This window comes from Crocodylus porosus, unplaced genomic scaffold (assembly GCF_001723895.1).
Source record: "Crocodylus porosus isolate Cpor-Errol unplaced genomic scaffold, CroPor_comp1, whole genome shotgun sequence".
Classification (NCBI taxonomy): Eukaryota; Metazoa; Chordata; order Crocodylia; family Crocodylidae; genus Crocodylus; species Crocodylus porosus.
In genome coordinates, this window is record NW_017728921.1 from 3,374,891 (window position 1) to 3,387,845 (window position 12,955).

The 12,955-nt window shown below is 62.3% G+C and overlaps 1 protein-coding gene across 2 annotated transcripts in view; it reads left to right on the forward strand.

The window, feature by feature from the left end:
• Positions 1–12,717, forward strand: part of SH2B3 (SH2B adaptor protein 3) — a 48,000-nt gene extending 35,283 nt beyond the window's left edge. For both annotated transcript variants that reach the window (XM_019538791.1, XM_019538790.1), the window contains exons 3-8: positions 2,980–3,081; positions 4,166–4,257; positions 5,293–5,387; positions 7,101–7,315; positions 7,866–8,028; positions 10,125–12,717. In XM_019538791.1, the coding sequence (XP_019394336.1) occupies positions 2,980–3,081; positions 4,166–4,257; positions 5,293–5,387; positions 7,101–7,315; positions 7,866–8,028; positions 10,125–10,429 (972 nt within the window). In that variant the 3' untranslated portion in view covers positions 10,430–12,717. The remainder of the gene's footprint in view (positions 1–2,979; positions 3,082–4,165; positions 4,258–5,292; positions 5,388–7,100; positions 7,316–7,865; positions 8,029–10,124) is intronic.
• Positions 12,718–12,955: the final 238 nt, after the last annotated feature.

Below are 12,955 nucleotides of genomic sequence, written 5' to 3' on the forward strand. Positions count from 1 at the left end.
TGGGGGCTCATTTCCCCAGGCAGGTTCACCAGGCCCTTGGCATACTACCGCGAACGAGACCCCAATTGCTAACTCGGGAAGACGCAGCCCTGTGCTGCAGAGCAGCTGTCTTGGTAGAAAGGCCAAGAGCAGGTTGGGCCAGCAGGATCCTGCCGAAGGGTGTCCTGGGCTCTCGCCGGGCTGGTCCTACGCGCTCCCGGCTCAGTTCTTGCTAATAGGGAAGAGCCGGTGCTGGAAGCTGGGCCCTGTTACGTGATGAGGGCGGCTCTGGGTTGAGTCCCCAGGGTGTTTGCAGCAGCATCTTTTGGGCTTGGGTTAAGCCTGCTTTTCCTGCCCGTTCCCTGCAGTCAGGATTTCCCTCGAGTGTAGCAGCATCCCGGGCAGAAGACGTCAGCCCAGCTCCATGTCTGCCTAGGGCAAGAATCGGGGGGTCACGGGGATTCGCAGGCCTTCGGCTGGCTGCAGCCATTTGATTTATGAGCTCTGGGTTGAGCTGGACCATGTGATTTTTTGCACCTCTTCAGGCACGGCCAGGCTGGTTCCAGTCCTGTCCTCACCGCCTTGTGCAGCTCCCCAAGCCCCGGAAGGGGAACGCTGCTGGTGTGTTTCAGACCAGCGGGAAGGAGCAGCAGCGGTGCTGAGCACCAGCCTGGCTTTGGAAGCGGCTCTCAGCAGATGTGCTCGCAGACAGGGTCATCATGACCCCCGAGCGCCATGAAGCCCCTGCTCCTCTCCAAGCTGTCCCAGACCTGTTCGGTCCTTTCGCCTCTATGGTCCCAGCAGGAGCAACTGCACCCCAGTGGGGGAAGGGAGGTCGTTATCATTCTGTTTAATTGCCTGCAAAGTTGTTGCCGGGGGTTTAGCGCTCCGGTCCCTCTGGCCCAGCTGGCATCGCCCTGGCTGCCCTGCTTGGAGTAGCTCACGCAGCCGGGCTGGGGCAGGTTTCATCGCAAAACCCCGCAGCACGTGGAAAGGGTTGCCCCGCTCTGGGCTTCGTGCCAGCCCAGCTTGGAGCCGAGGGAATCCCTGCCAGGTCCTACCGTCTCCTGGGGACTCAGAGTATACCTCCCTCTTGGCCTCGGCACAGAGCCCCGTGAAGGAGAGAGCCCTTCCTTGCTGCCCTGCGTGTTTTGAAGCCCATGTAAAATGCCCATCTCCCTCCTAGCTCGAGAGGGGGTTTCCTGCCTCCCCTTGTTGGTGCAACTCAGAGATGCTCTTGGGAGCTTGTGTGTGCCTGTGTGACATATATACATGCTTTGGTTGGTCTACAAGGTGTGAATTTACCCTGCCTTCTGCTTTGAATTGATGCCAGTTTACTTCTTAACTGGATCTGGACGTGTGATGGGCTGGATCCAGCCTCCAGAGCCCGGCTAGAGCAGCTCCGTCGGCTTGAGGAGCGTTCCTCTGGTGTTGGACCGGTGCGCTGGGCGCAGGATTTGGCCAGGCTGGTCTCTGGAAAGCTAGATGTCTGCCCAGGTGGGGGGGAGCAGCTGGCTGGGGCACCCCAGGCTGGGCCAGGGAGCTGCTGCAAGCGTCTCAGCCCTGGCTGGTGTGTGCCCAGCCACTGCGCAGCGGCCCCTGCAGCGTGTTGCCTTGGCTCAGGGCCCATCCCTGCTTGCGCTGTGCGTCTCTCCAAACCCTCTTGGTTTGGGGATGAGTCAGAGCCAGGCAGGAGGAGGGCCCGTCATTTCCCGCGGCTGCAGGGCCGGGGTTGCGTGCACGCAGGGAGCAGAGCGCTTCGCGGCCTCACGCTGGCTCCAGCCGCGCTGGGGGCTGGAGTCCCCCAGGAAGGCCCAGGACGGATGCATCCCCGTTCAGCCGCCCATGCCAGCGGTGCGTTCTCTGCGCCCGGCCTCTTCCTTTGTGCTCAGCAGCCCTTGGAAATCCCCAGGTTGGGTTCAGAGAGCTGAGCCAAGGGCGTGGGATCTACCTTGCCCTCCAGTCCGTCTTCTCCAGGCCAAGCCCTGACACGGGACAGCTGGGACCGGAGCGGGCGGTCTCAGGCCACGGCAGCGCCGGAGTTCAGCTCAGCTGCCACCAGGAAAGGCGAGGATGCCGGTGCCCCGCTAGTCATTAGTGGCTCTTCGCTAAGAGCCTCTGGAAGTTGCGGAAGCATCCTTCTGGGTCTCTCTGGCTTTCTCTTACTCCAGCTTGGAGCCTGGCACCCAGGGTAGCCACGGCCTCCTGTGCCTGCCACGCGTTTCTTTGAGGCCTGCCCGGCGCGCTCACGGCACCCTGCGTTGTGGAGCCGGCGCCGCAGTCAGTCTTATCCTGCACGCCCTCGCGCCGCAGGGGCCTCCTCGGCCGCACGGCAGCTCCCTGCTTCTTGTGTACTGCAGCTTCGTCTCCTGGCAGCCTTTTCGTTTGGTCCGGGGTAGACCGAGGCCTGGGCCGTGGGTGCCCCTCGTGGTCCACAGTCCACTTCAGCCCTAGCCCATGTGTTTGCTTGCCAGAGCTGGCAGTGTAGCCCACGTGAATAGCCTCAGCCCCCGGAGACCCCTGTGCAGAGCAAACGTCTCTCGACAGGAGAGGCGTGGGGGTACCTGATCCACGTCCCCAGCACGTGTCCCGAGTTAAACGGAGGCAGGGAGCACAGCCAGGATGGCCATCTCCTCCACTCATCTCTGCATGCCCACCGCTCCTGCCAGGGCATATCTGGCTCCTTCAGGAGGCCGAGGAGAAGGTCCCGGGAGCTGTCGTCTGAGCTCCGCTCACACCTCACCCTGTCGGAGTGGAGATGCCGGTCTGGGGGAGCCTTCCCTCTGTCCAGGGAGCGGGGAAACAGTGCTGTGGTGCCGGCCCAGGCGCTGAGCAGCTGTCAGGGCACCAAGGGGTTCGTTGGCAGCATCCGCTCACGCCAGAGCCCGGAGCTGGGAGCCCGGCTGGGCGGGCGCAGGGGGTTCACAGCTCCAAGCCCGAAGCTCGGTCTTAGCTTTTTCTGCTAATGTGTGCTCTTTGCCCCTCTGCTTCCCCCTCCAGAGCTCCAGACCAAAGCTGCACGCGAGCTGTTCTGCCATCCAGGAGGTCCGCCGGTGCACCCGGCTGGAGATGCCCGACAACTTCAACACCTTTGTCCTTAAGGTAGGACTTGCCATCCCTCCTAGGCCATGGGCGAAGGGCTGGGGGCAAGAGGCTGCTGCCTCCCCCGGTGCCTCAGCTTGCCTGGCCCAGGCCCTGCCCTTTGCCCGGCTGTTCAGCACAAGCTGCCTAGGTGCTGAGCGGGTCGCTCGCGGCCCAGCCCCTTGTCCTCCCTTTGTCCCAGCGGCCAGGAGGCAGCACGCCCCAGCCACCCCGCTGGCGCCAGGCTTCATCACGGCCCCCCAGCGCCCATCGCAGCACATGCACGGAGGCTCTTGCGCCAAATTTCACTTCCTCTTCTCCCCCCAGCGAGGAGCAGCTCCGGTTTGGGCTCGGCCTTTCCACCTGGGTGCAGCCCTCTCGGTGCCGTGGCTCTGGCGCGTGACGGAGCCGGGGGCACAGTCTCAGGCAGGGGACAAGAGTCCTGGAGACCTAAGCCCACCCTGCAGGGAGCCAGCGCGAGACCCCGGCCTGCATGTGGGTGGGACGGTTAGGTGAATGCCCCAGCCCCTTGGCTTCATTTCCCCTGATGCGCTGCCCGGGACGGCCGTCTCCCTCCAGGGCCTTGCATTCGTGGCCTCGTGCCCCGGCAGCTGGCAGCACGAGACCACCTGCCTGGTCTCTGTGGGCCAGCGGAGGTTGGGAGCAGCTGCCTCCGGCGGCCGCGCCAAGACACGCAGGCTGCTCGCTGCCCCAAGCGTCCAGGGGAGAACCGGCGCCTGCGTCACATCCCAGCCCTGCAGCCCTGGCGAGGGGCAGGGGGAGAGAGGAGAGCGAGTTCCCCTGGGAAGTCTGCGGCCGGATCTCCTCGCCCTTCGCAGCAGCCTCCTTCCTGCCTCTGCCCCCCTCGCAGCCGTTCCCTAGACCGCGGCGGAGGCACGTGAGGCCCCAGCGAGGAGGGAAGAGGAAGCTGCGAGGCAGAGGGAAGAGCGGAGAGGGAACTCCCTGGGGCCGAGGGAAGCGAGACTGTGGCCGGTTCTCAGAAGCCCCACGGAAACCCCCTCCTCCGCAGCGGGCCCTGGCGGTGCTGGCTGGGCAGGGCGGCTGCCGTGGTGGCCATCAACCTCTCCCCTTCTTCCCTGCCCAGGTGAGCAATGCCACGGACGTGATCTTTGAGGCTGGGGACGAGCAGCAGCTGATTTCCTGGACAGCAGAAATCAAAGACTGCCTGAGCCGAGGGTAAGGAGCCGCCGGGGCAAAGTACGCCCGCTGCTAACCACGTGCCCACCCTGGCCCAGGGATCCCAGCCTTGGCCCAGTGCCACGCGCTCTGCAGTGCAGCACGGGCCCAGGGAGAGTTGTGGGCTTGCCCAGGCCACGGCACGAGGGCTTTGGGGCGCCAGCTCTCGGTTCACACGCCCCGTCCCGGGCCTCCATGTCCCCACCAGTCGCTCGGGGCAGAGGCTCCTGGTTTCCCAGCACAGAGGCAGTCTGGCCCTGTTCCCACAGCCTGGGAAGCCAGGGGCCAGGCTGTCACTACCTTACAGAGGCATCCATCCTGCTCGAGTAGGGCCACAGGCTGGGGAGGAAGCACCAGCAGGCCTGGCCAGCCTGCGGGCTTCAGCTAGCGCCAGCTTTTCCTGCAATTGAAATCCCCAGCAGCATGTCCTCCCAGGGCCCCAATGTGACTCATGCAGCGCTCTGCTCCCGCAGCCCCTGCCAGGCTCCCCCTCTTCCATGAATTAGGAGCTGCTTCTGGTCAGGCCTCCCAAGACGCTAACGCAGCTCGGCTTGGTGCTGTTCAGAGGCTGGCCCTGCTTCCCCCACTCGGCACGGGACAGGGCTCGCGTGGACGGGGTTGCCTGCCCCGGGCCGCGGGCAGCCAGGGCTCAGGGAAGATGCGCTGCTCTCTGGCCTGCATGGCAATGGCCGTAAGCTCGCAGATGGGGTGTCCTGCTGGGCTCATGGCCTCTTGCAGGGCAGGGTTGAGGCTGGAAGGCCCCTGGCCCCACAGTCTGGACCCAGAGGGGGTCCCTGGCTGGGTCCCGGAGCCCTGTGCCAGAGGAGCTGGGATTGACGGGAAACTGGGACGCCCATGGAGGCTCCTGGCATTCCTCCTCCTCCTCACCAGCCCCCAAGCTCAGCTCCAGCAACCCCAGCACTTCCCCTTTCCCTCGCTGTCACCCCTCGGCACAGAGGCTGCTCACCCCTGCCGCGTTGTAGCGGGCTCCGCCTGGGCGCAGCGGCGACAGCGCTCCCCGATTCCTCCCCGTAGGTCGGACGCAGCCGACGTAGAGCCGCTTCTGGGCCAGCACGCCGATGCCCTGGCGCCCAGCCCTGCGACCAGCAGCACCGACTCCCTTAACCAAGGTGAGTGCCCCACGTGACACCACAGCTCGGCTCGGCCCAGAGGAGGAAGGGAAGGACGGTCACGAGGACGAGGCAGGAGCACTTTGCAGGGAGCAGTCTCACCTGCCTGGCAGCCAGGGGAGGGTGCGCTCCTCATAGGAGCTGAGCACCAGCCCAGGCCCAAGGGTGGTGGAGCTGGGGAACAGGCCGGCTGCACCAAAGGGCAGACATGGCTCTGGCCTCTCCCCAGACAGGCTGCAAGGCCCAGTCACCAGCCTGGGCGCGAGGGGGCCTGCGCTGCGCTCGTCTCCTGGCCTCCTTGAGAAGTGCCTGGTCGCAGGGGTGCGAACAGGAGGAGACAAAGCCACGGCTCCCTTGTGGCAGGGGCAGTGCAGACTGCTCGCAAGAGACAGGCCCTGCCCTGAGGTGCTTGTGAGGACAGTGGACGGTGGCACGGGCCCGGAAGGGGCAATAGGCAGGGCAAGGTTACCCAGCAGGCAGGTCCAGGGCTCCAGTCCCAGGGCTGGGCGGCCTCCAAAGCCAGTGTCCGGACAGCGAAGCAAGCGTACAAATGGCATGCTGGTGAGAGCGCCCGGGTGGGGAGCAGAACGTGCGTGGTGAGGGCCAGGGCAGGTGCACACAGGACAGTGGCCTGCAGATGCCGGTGAGCTCTGGGGAGCACAGGGCAGGCCCCACGTAACTCAGACCATCAGGGCAGACATCACCCAGGCAGAGCTGGAACAGGGCGGAGAGTCTGTAGCAAGTGACTGAAGGAGGGGTACCTGCAGGGAGCTTGCGCTGACACCCAGCGGGAAGCCACGGGGAGGGCCTGCCCGGGAGGCATGAGAGCAGCAGCTCCTGTTCAGCAGCACCCTCTGGTATTTCTCTAGGCCCTTGGGGTGGCCAGGCCAGGGACCCTCCTTCTGCCCCCACGGTGGAAGTGGCTGGGGCAAATGAGGTCTTAATACGGCAGAGCACCATGCCGGCCCCAGTCCTACCACTTGCCCTTAGCAGCAGGGCCCTGTGGGATTAGCCAGGGTCAGGCTGGGGGGGGCAGCAACCCCAAGAGCCCAGTTCCAGCCCCACGAGGTCTCGGTGCCGGGGAGGCAAGGGGCATGAGGGATGCAGGGCCTGCAAAACCCTGTGGGCTGGCAGAGGGGGACTCTGCCCCTCCCTGGATCGTGGCCATGGAAGAGCAGGATCCTGCGGGCTCCCTGGGCTGCAGGAGCCTGCCCCGGCACGCGCTATCACTATCCAGGAGCCTGGGCAGGGCTGCATCTGGGGAAGGCTCCAGGTTGCCTCCTGGTTTCTGTTGCCAAGAAATCAGTCCTTGGCCTGCCCTTTCCCGTAAAGAGGAACTAGGGTGACCTGGCCTCAGGTTGCGTCGCCAGGAAACCAGGCTCTTACTGATAGCCTTTGCGCTTGGTTTCAGTCTCACGCAGCGCCCAGGTCCCGCGGCGCACGGCTCCAAAGCAGAAGTGGCTGGTGACTGAGCTAAAGAGCGTGGCTGGGCTCAGCAAAGCCATGCACGCGAGGCGTGGGGAGGCGTCTGCACGCCGTTCGGGGCCAGCTCCCCTTTCTGCAGTCGTGCCAGGCAGCAGCTGAGGAGCCGGGGATGGCAGAGAAGTGGCCTCGTCGTCCTTTGTGGCTGCTGTGGAGCTCGCAAATGTTTTCCCCCCACCCCTCCCTGCAGCCCCACGGGTCCTGACATGTCTCCCTCTCTCCTCCCTCCAGGGGCCGTGCCCTGTGCGCCCCCAGAGCCGCCCTGCCAGAAAACCGACCATTTCCTGTCGTCCTACCCCTGGTTCCACGGGCCCATCTCTCGCGTCAAGGCTGCCCAGCTCGTTCAGCTGCAGGGGCTGGAAGGCCACGGGGTTTTCCTTGTTCGACAGAGTGAAACCCGCAGGGGGGAATACGTCCTCACCTTCAACTTTCAGGGAAGAGCGAAGGTACAGTCTGGGCACAGGGGTGCATGGCCGGGGGGGGTCCTCTCTTTGGCCTGCGCTTGCTCCCTGCGCTGGACGAGAGGAGCAAAGCACTGCATGGCCGACCTCAGGTGGAGCTCAGATGGCCTGCTGGGTCCATCGCCCCGCGGGCACCCTGCGGCAGGGAGCACATGTGCCCCCTCGCCTCATGCCAGAGCTGAGCCCCAGCAGAAGCAGGATTTTTTTATCCCATGGGCCGTTTCCATGGGGGGAGCCAGCTGGTGGGCTCTGGAGGTGCTTCTGCTGCTCCCAGCACCCGGGGAAGCAGAGCCGGGCGCGTGCTGGGCCTCCCCGGGTCACAGCTGCTGCAGGAAAGGCCCTGGAGGGGTCCAAAATGGGGCTGAGGCTTGCAATAAACAGAGCAGCCCTTGGGGGCCCTGTTCTGATTACATGGGGTCCCTGGGGGCCAGCATGAAGCCCCTCCGCACTGCGGGGGCCTGGGCAGGGCTTTCCCATTGGGGGGGCCCATCACCCTACCAGCCCTGAGAGAGATGCGCCCTCCCTCCCCCAACAGCACCTGCGGCTCTCATTGACCGAGCGAGGACAGTGCCGCGTGCAGCACCTCCACTTCACCTCCATCGCGAACATGCTGCAGCACTTCCAGCGCAATCCCATCCCCCTGGAGTGCAGCACTGCCGGTGACGTCAGGCTCTCCAGCTACGTCCCTCCCTCCCAAGGTACAGGGGGCCTGGGGACGGCGTTCGGGTGTTCCCCTGGGGCAGGCGCTGAGCAGCAGCAGTCAGGAACCGCCCTCGACGGCATCGGCAGGGCCCTGCGGCTGTAGCGTAGTGTTGTGTCGGCGCGGGAGTGTGGGGAGGGCCGGCCCCTGCCTCCAGGCCTTTGCTGCTGTAGGTCAGAGCAGGGCCCAGGCAGCTCCCTCCGCAGCCTCCACCATCGAGCTCTGCAGGGAGGCAGTGCAACTCGCGGCTGGGAGAGGCTCGTGAGGAAGAGAACGGCAAACTCTCAGGGTCCCCCGGCCTCAGCCTTGCACTGGCGTCCCCGAGGCCAGTCCTGGGGAACTGCAGTATTGACCTATGGCCCCAGCTGTGGGGCAGCTGCTCCGGCAGCAGTGGTGCTCCCCTGTTGCTGTTGCTCCGGCCGTCCTTAGTTGGGACTGAGGACGGGCCAAGGCCCTGGGCATGCAGGAAGGGCCCTGCGTGCGACTTCCCAGCACTGGCCGTGACTCACGAGCTGTGCAGCTGCCCCAGTTAGAGCACCAGCGCGGAGGCAGAGGGCCTGCTCCCCTCCCCACCCAGCGGCTCTGGGGAGGCGGAGGCTGGAAACCCGTAACAAGCCCTAAACCGGGCTGCTCTGGGCCCTGCTTCCTATGGCCATGGGTCTGGCTGCTCCCCGCAGTCTCCGCTTCCCATGCCGATTGCTGCCTTCAGAGGGGACTTGGAACAAAAAACAAATCTCAGCATTTGTCCTGTTCCTCTCTGAGTCACACGCACACACCTGCCAGGGATGGGGGAGGCTTGGAAACAGCTTTGCCATCCAGGCTCCCTGTTTCCAGGTGGCACGCACCTCCAACCAGCCTGCGCCTATGCTCCAGCCCAGCCCCTGGCCCTGGGTGGCTGCATTAGAGGGAGGCTGGCGCACGGCGGGAGGCTACAGACTCACTGCTGCAGGATGGGGGATGCGGGAGGGCACAGGTAGAGTGGTGCCCCACTCCAGGGAACAGAGGTGACAGGCCAGAGTATCCCTGCCCAGCAGCTCAGGTGGGGCTAGAGCCCAAGGTTGCTCAGTCCAGCCTTAGGCTCATGCAACTGGCTCTTGCCTTTGTTTCTACCTGGGTTTCAAGACCCAGGAACCAGCTGTGCTGCCTCCGCCGTGGTTCAGTGGCTCGGCAGCTGGAGTGGTACGGGCACATGGTTCAGGCTCAGTGGAGCCCAGTATTTTTCTTTTACCAAGCTCATTTCAAGGTTTGCCCTTTGTTATTTCTCTACTGGGAAAAATACAGAGGAGCCAGGAGCCTGCTGCGAGCCCAGCTCGTGCCCTCCCCAGGCTCTCAGAGCAGCCCCGAGTTAGGACTGGGCTCCGGGACAGTACAAGCCATCCTGCAGCAGCTCCGACGGCACAGCTGAGCCGGGCAGCCCTGCGGGGGCAAGGCAGGAAGGAGGCCGGAGATGGTGCAGAGAGCATGTGCTCTCCCTCCCTCCTGGCATAGGGTGGAGAGGAGGGCCTAGTACCTCCTCCCCTGTAGCTTTAGGACCCACCAGACTGGGCCCCGCTGGGAAGGGGCAAGGGAGGTTTGGGCACAGGCAGGTGCAGGGGCAGGTGCGCTTGCCCCAGGTCTATGGGCCACAACAGGAAGTGCCCACCCGGAGCCGCAGCAGGCGACTCTCAGGCCTCGGGCTTCCTCTCTGGAAAGGAGAAGTTGCCCCCGCCGTGGTCTGCAGGGGCCATGCGCCTGGTTCCCATCCGGTGCTCACCAAGAACAGCATGTTCCCACTCAGGGCTGCGCAGCCTGAAAAAGCCTTGGTGGGGGACACCCCCAGCCAGCCAGCAGCTCAGCTCCCCTGCATGGCACTTGGCCCCCTCCCGAGGCTGCTTCCCCCAGAGGTAGCTGGCTCCTGCAGGCAGCTGCTGGGGAGAACAGCTTGTTGCCCCATGACTGACAGGCTGCCCCCCACTCCCCAAATAAAAGCCAGGAGCTGCCAGCAAGGAAAAACAGGCAGGATGCTTGCAGCTGCTGCTTCTGGCAGGGTGAACCTGTTCCAGGAGGGCTCAAGGGTCCCTGCCTACCGTTTCACCAGCTTGGCTTCCTCCACAGCCCCAGCGTCCGCCAGCACCATCCTGCTCCCCTTCTCCATCCCCCGCTGGAGCACCGACCTCAGCCTGGCTCACATCGGTCCCTCCAGCTGCCCACGGCTGCACATGACCGACCACCTCCACCCTAGTGCTCAGCCCGAGCAGATCTTCCACCTGGTGCCCCCTCCAGAAGAACTGGCACAGAGCCTGCGCCTCAGTGAGGCAGCCCCCATGCCCATCGCCCTGCCCCGGACCTCCGACTACGAGCTGGACTCCCCAGGCCGGGGGCACACGCGGGCCATTGACAACCAGTACACGCCGCTCTGACGGGGTGGCTGGGTGGAGGCAGCGGGACACACAATTTGCAAAGGAAAGCATTTGAAACCTTGTGCCAAAATGTTTGAGGAATCGTACAGGAGACGGAAGAACTGGTGTTCTTTTCCTTCTGGCTCAGGCTGGTTGCAAGGAGGGGGACTGGGCTTGGGCCTGTTCAAGGGCCCTGTTTAGACCAGATCTCCCTCCTTACTGTTTACAGACACAGCTCCTGTTGGCTCACTGCAGCACGAGGCTCACGGTCCCGATCCGTTACTGGTACTGAGTATTTCAGTCACTTGCAGGCTCCTGGCCCGTTTTGATGTGGCGGAGGCCAGGAACGCCTGAGTTACACCCACAGGGTTGAGAGTGCTTAGACAAATTGCTGATTTGGGCCATGCAGAAGCAGGACAGAGGCACTTCCTGCCACTCAAGGAATGTGCTGCAGTTGCATAACATCACCCGGTTCCCTCTTTCTCTTCCTGGGGCAGGCGCAGATCCTATTAGCAAAGGGTTTGCTCTGCAGTTCTGGAGGTGGAGAAGACTGGCTGGCACAGTTAACAAATGCATAGCTGCAGTTGCTGACTGCTACAACTGGGAGAAGAAATCGTTCCAGCCATTCATTAATTAAGAAGGTGAACACTAACTTCCCCCTATTGTTCCTAGAAAAATAATGCAACTGATGGGTGGAGCATGGAGACTGACATCTCTTCCTAGTAATGCTCCACTCCAAGACCGGGAGCGATTTAAGCACAAAGCTGGAGTCAGGCAAAGAGATTTTCCAGATGTTTTACCTCAAGCTGTTTCTTAAAGCACAGATTTGCTGGCCGCCCTGCTCGCTTGCTCCCCAGCTTAGCCTGCTTGGACAGCCCCAGGAGGCCTTTCCAGCTCTGCAGATGCTGCTCAGTTACTGGTTTCTCTCCCAGACAGATGCCACCGCTCCTCCCCGCCTGTCGAGCTTGCACTACCAAGCGCTAACAGAAGCTCACATTTTTGTGCCTTACTTAGTCTAAGATTAGGGTTTGGCATTTCTACACTTAATCAGACACCTGTGATTGTACCCACCCATTTGCCTTTATACTACTTTGGACACTGGATGTAGGCCCAGCTACGTGTACTTGCTTAAGGTTTATAAGCAATAAAATCGCCACTCCTACAAGGCTGGAAGGCTCTCCAACGAGCACGGCCAATCTGTTCCCGTTCACGGTCAGGCCAATGCCTCCTGCTGTGAGGCAGCATGACAGCAGGTCTCATGGAAAAGGAGTAGAAATTAGCCGACTTGAAATGCAAACCGGGAGCAAGAGCAGCAGAGAGCTGGCGCACAGCTACACAGCGCTTCAGTCAGTGGTTTCTAGGTGGTGCACTCACGCTAAACGCACAGCCCCCATGCCAAAACGGTGCCATTCAGGGTGCAAAGAGCAGGCCCATTCAGATCAGTGATTCTCCACCATCTCTGCAACAGTTTAGGATCGATTGCCAGGCAAATCCCACCCTGGGAAAGCAGATACAGCTAGTGCAAGCCTCCAAGCTGCTCTCCACCATGCTGGTTTTGTTCAAGCAAAACAAAAGGCATTTGCTCACCCCACTCGATGCCCAGGCAGTGGATGCAGGGAGCTGCTGCCCAGAGCGATAAGACAGCCCCGAGAGGCTGCGGAGCTGCAGTGATCCCAAGTCAGCATCACGGTTCTCCATTTCCTCAGCCAGGCCGAAGCGCAGCCCCGTGCTTTCACACCCTGCTCCAGACCACATTAACACCAAGGAGCAGTTTGGGAAAGCGTGTGAACCTTCAGGAGCATTTCACTACATCGGGAGTTGGCAGCGATTCCTGGGCTGAGGTTACACCTCAGCGCTTCAGAAAATCCAGCCCATCCACGTGGGTGGAATCGAGTCCTCGTGGCTGAGCAAAACCTGACACACCCAGGCTCTTTCCAAGTCGAGCATTAAAGCTTTGTTTGCTTTACCAGGGGCAAGCTGCCCCAAATGGGCCATGGCAAAGGGACTAGCTCAACCCCAACGGAAGGGGGGTAAGAGTTCAAAGGGACGCTGTTAACATGGAAAATCTCTGTGGTGTTTGAAGGCTGTGCACATGGGAACTCCACCCACCTTCCGCTGCCCTTGCTTGCTCACCGAGGCGTCTGAAAAGAGATTCAAGCCCGAAGCATCTAGGTTGGAGACCAAATGAAGCCTGGCGGCCCAGCCCGTGAAGCTGTTTGTGCAGTGAGCACCCCTCACCCACCTGCCAAGGTGCAGAGTCCACTTCAGGAATTCATCTGGCAGCCAGAGAGCTTGATCATAAATTAAAATCAGGGATAAAAACAAAACAAAACAAAACAAAACAAAAAAACAAAAAACTTATAGCCATTGAAATGCCGGTGACTGGTGACTTTTGGGAGGAGAGTTATTGGCTTCGTGGTCATTCAGGAGGGAGTGCTCCTGGCTTTAGAGAAGTGTTTGAGAGGAGAAAGATCTTGATGGACACAAGCCATGTTCACCTCGAGACACTTAAATATGAACATTTTCCACTGTAAGCGCACAAGTGAT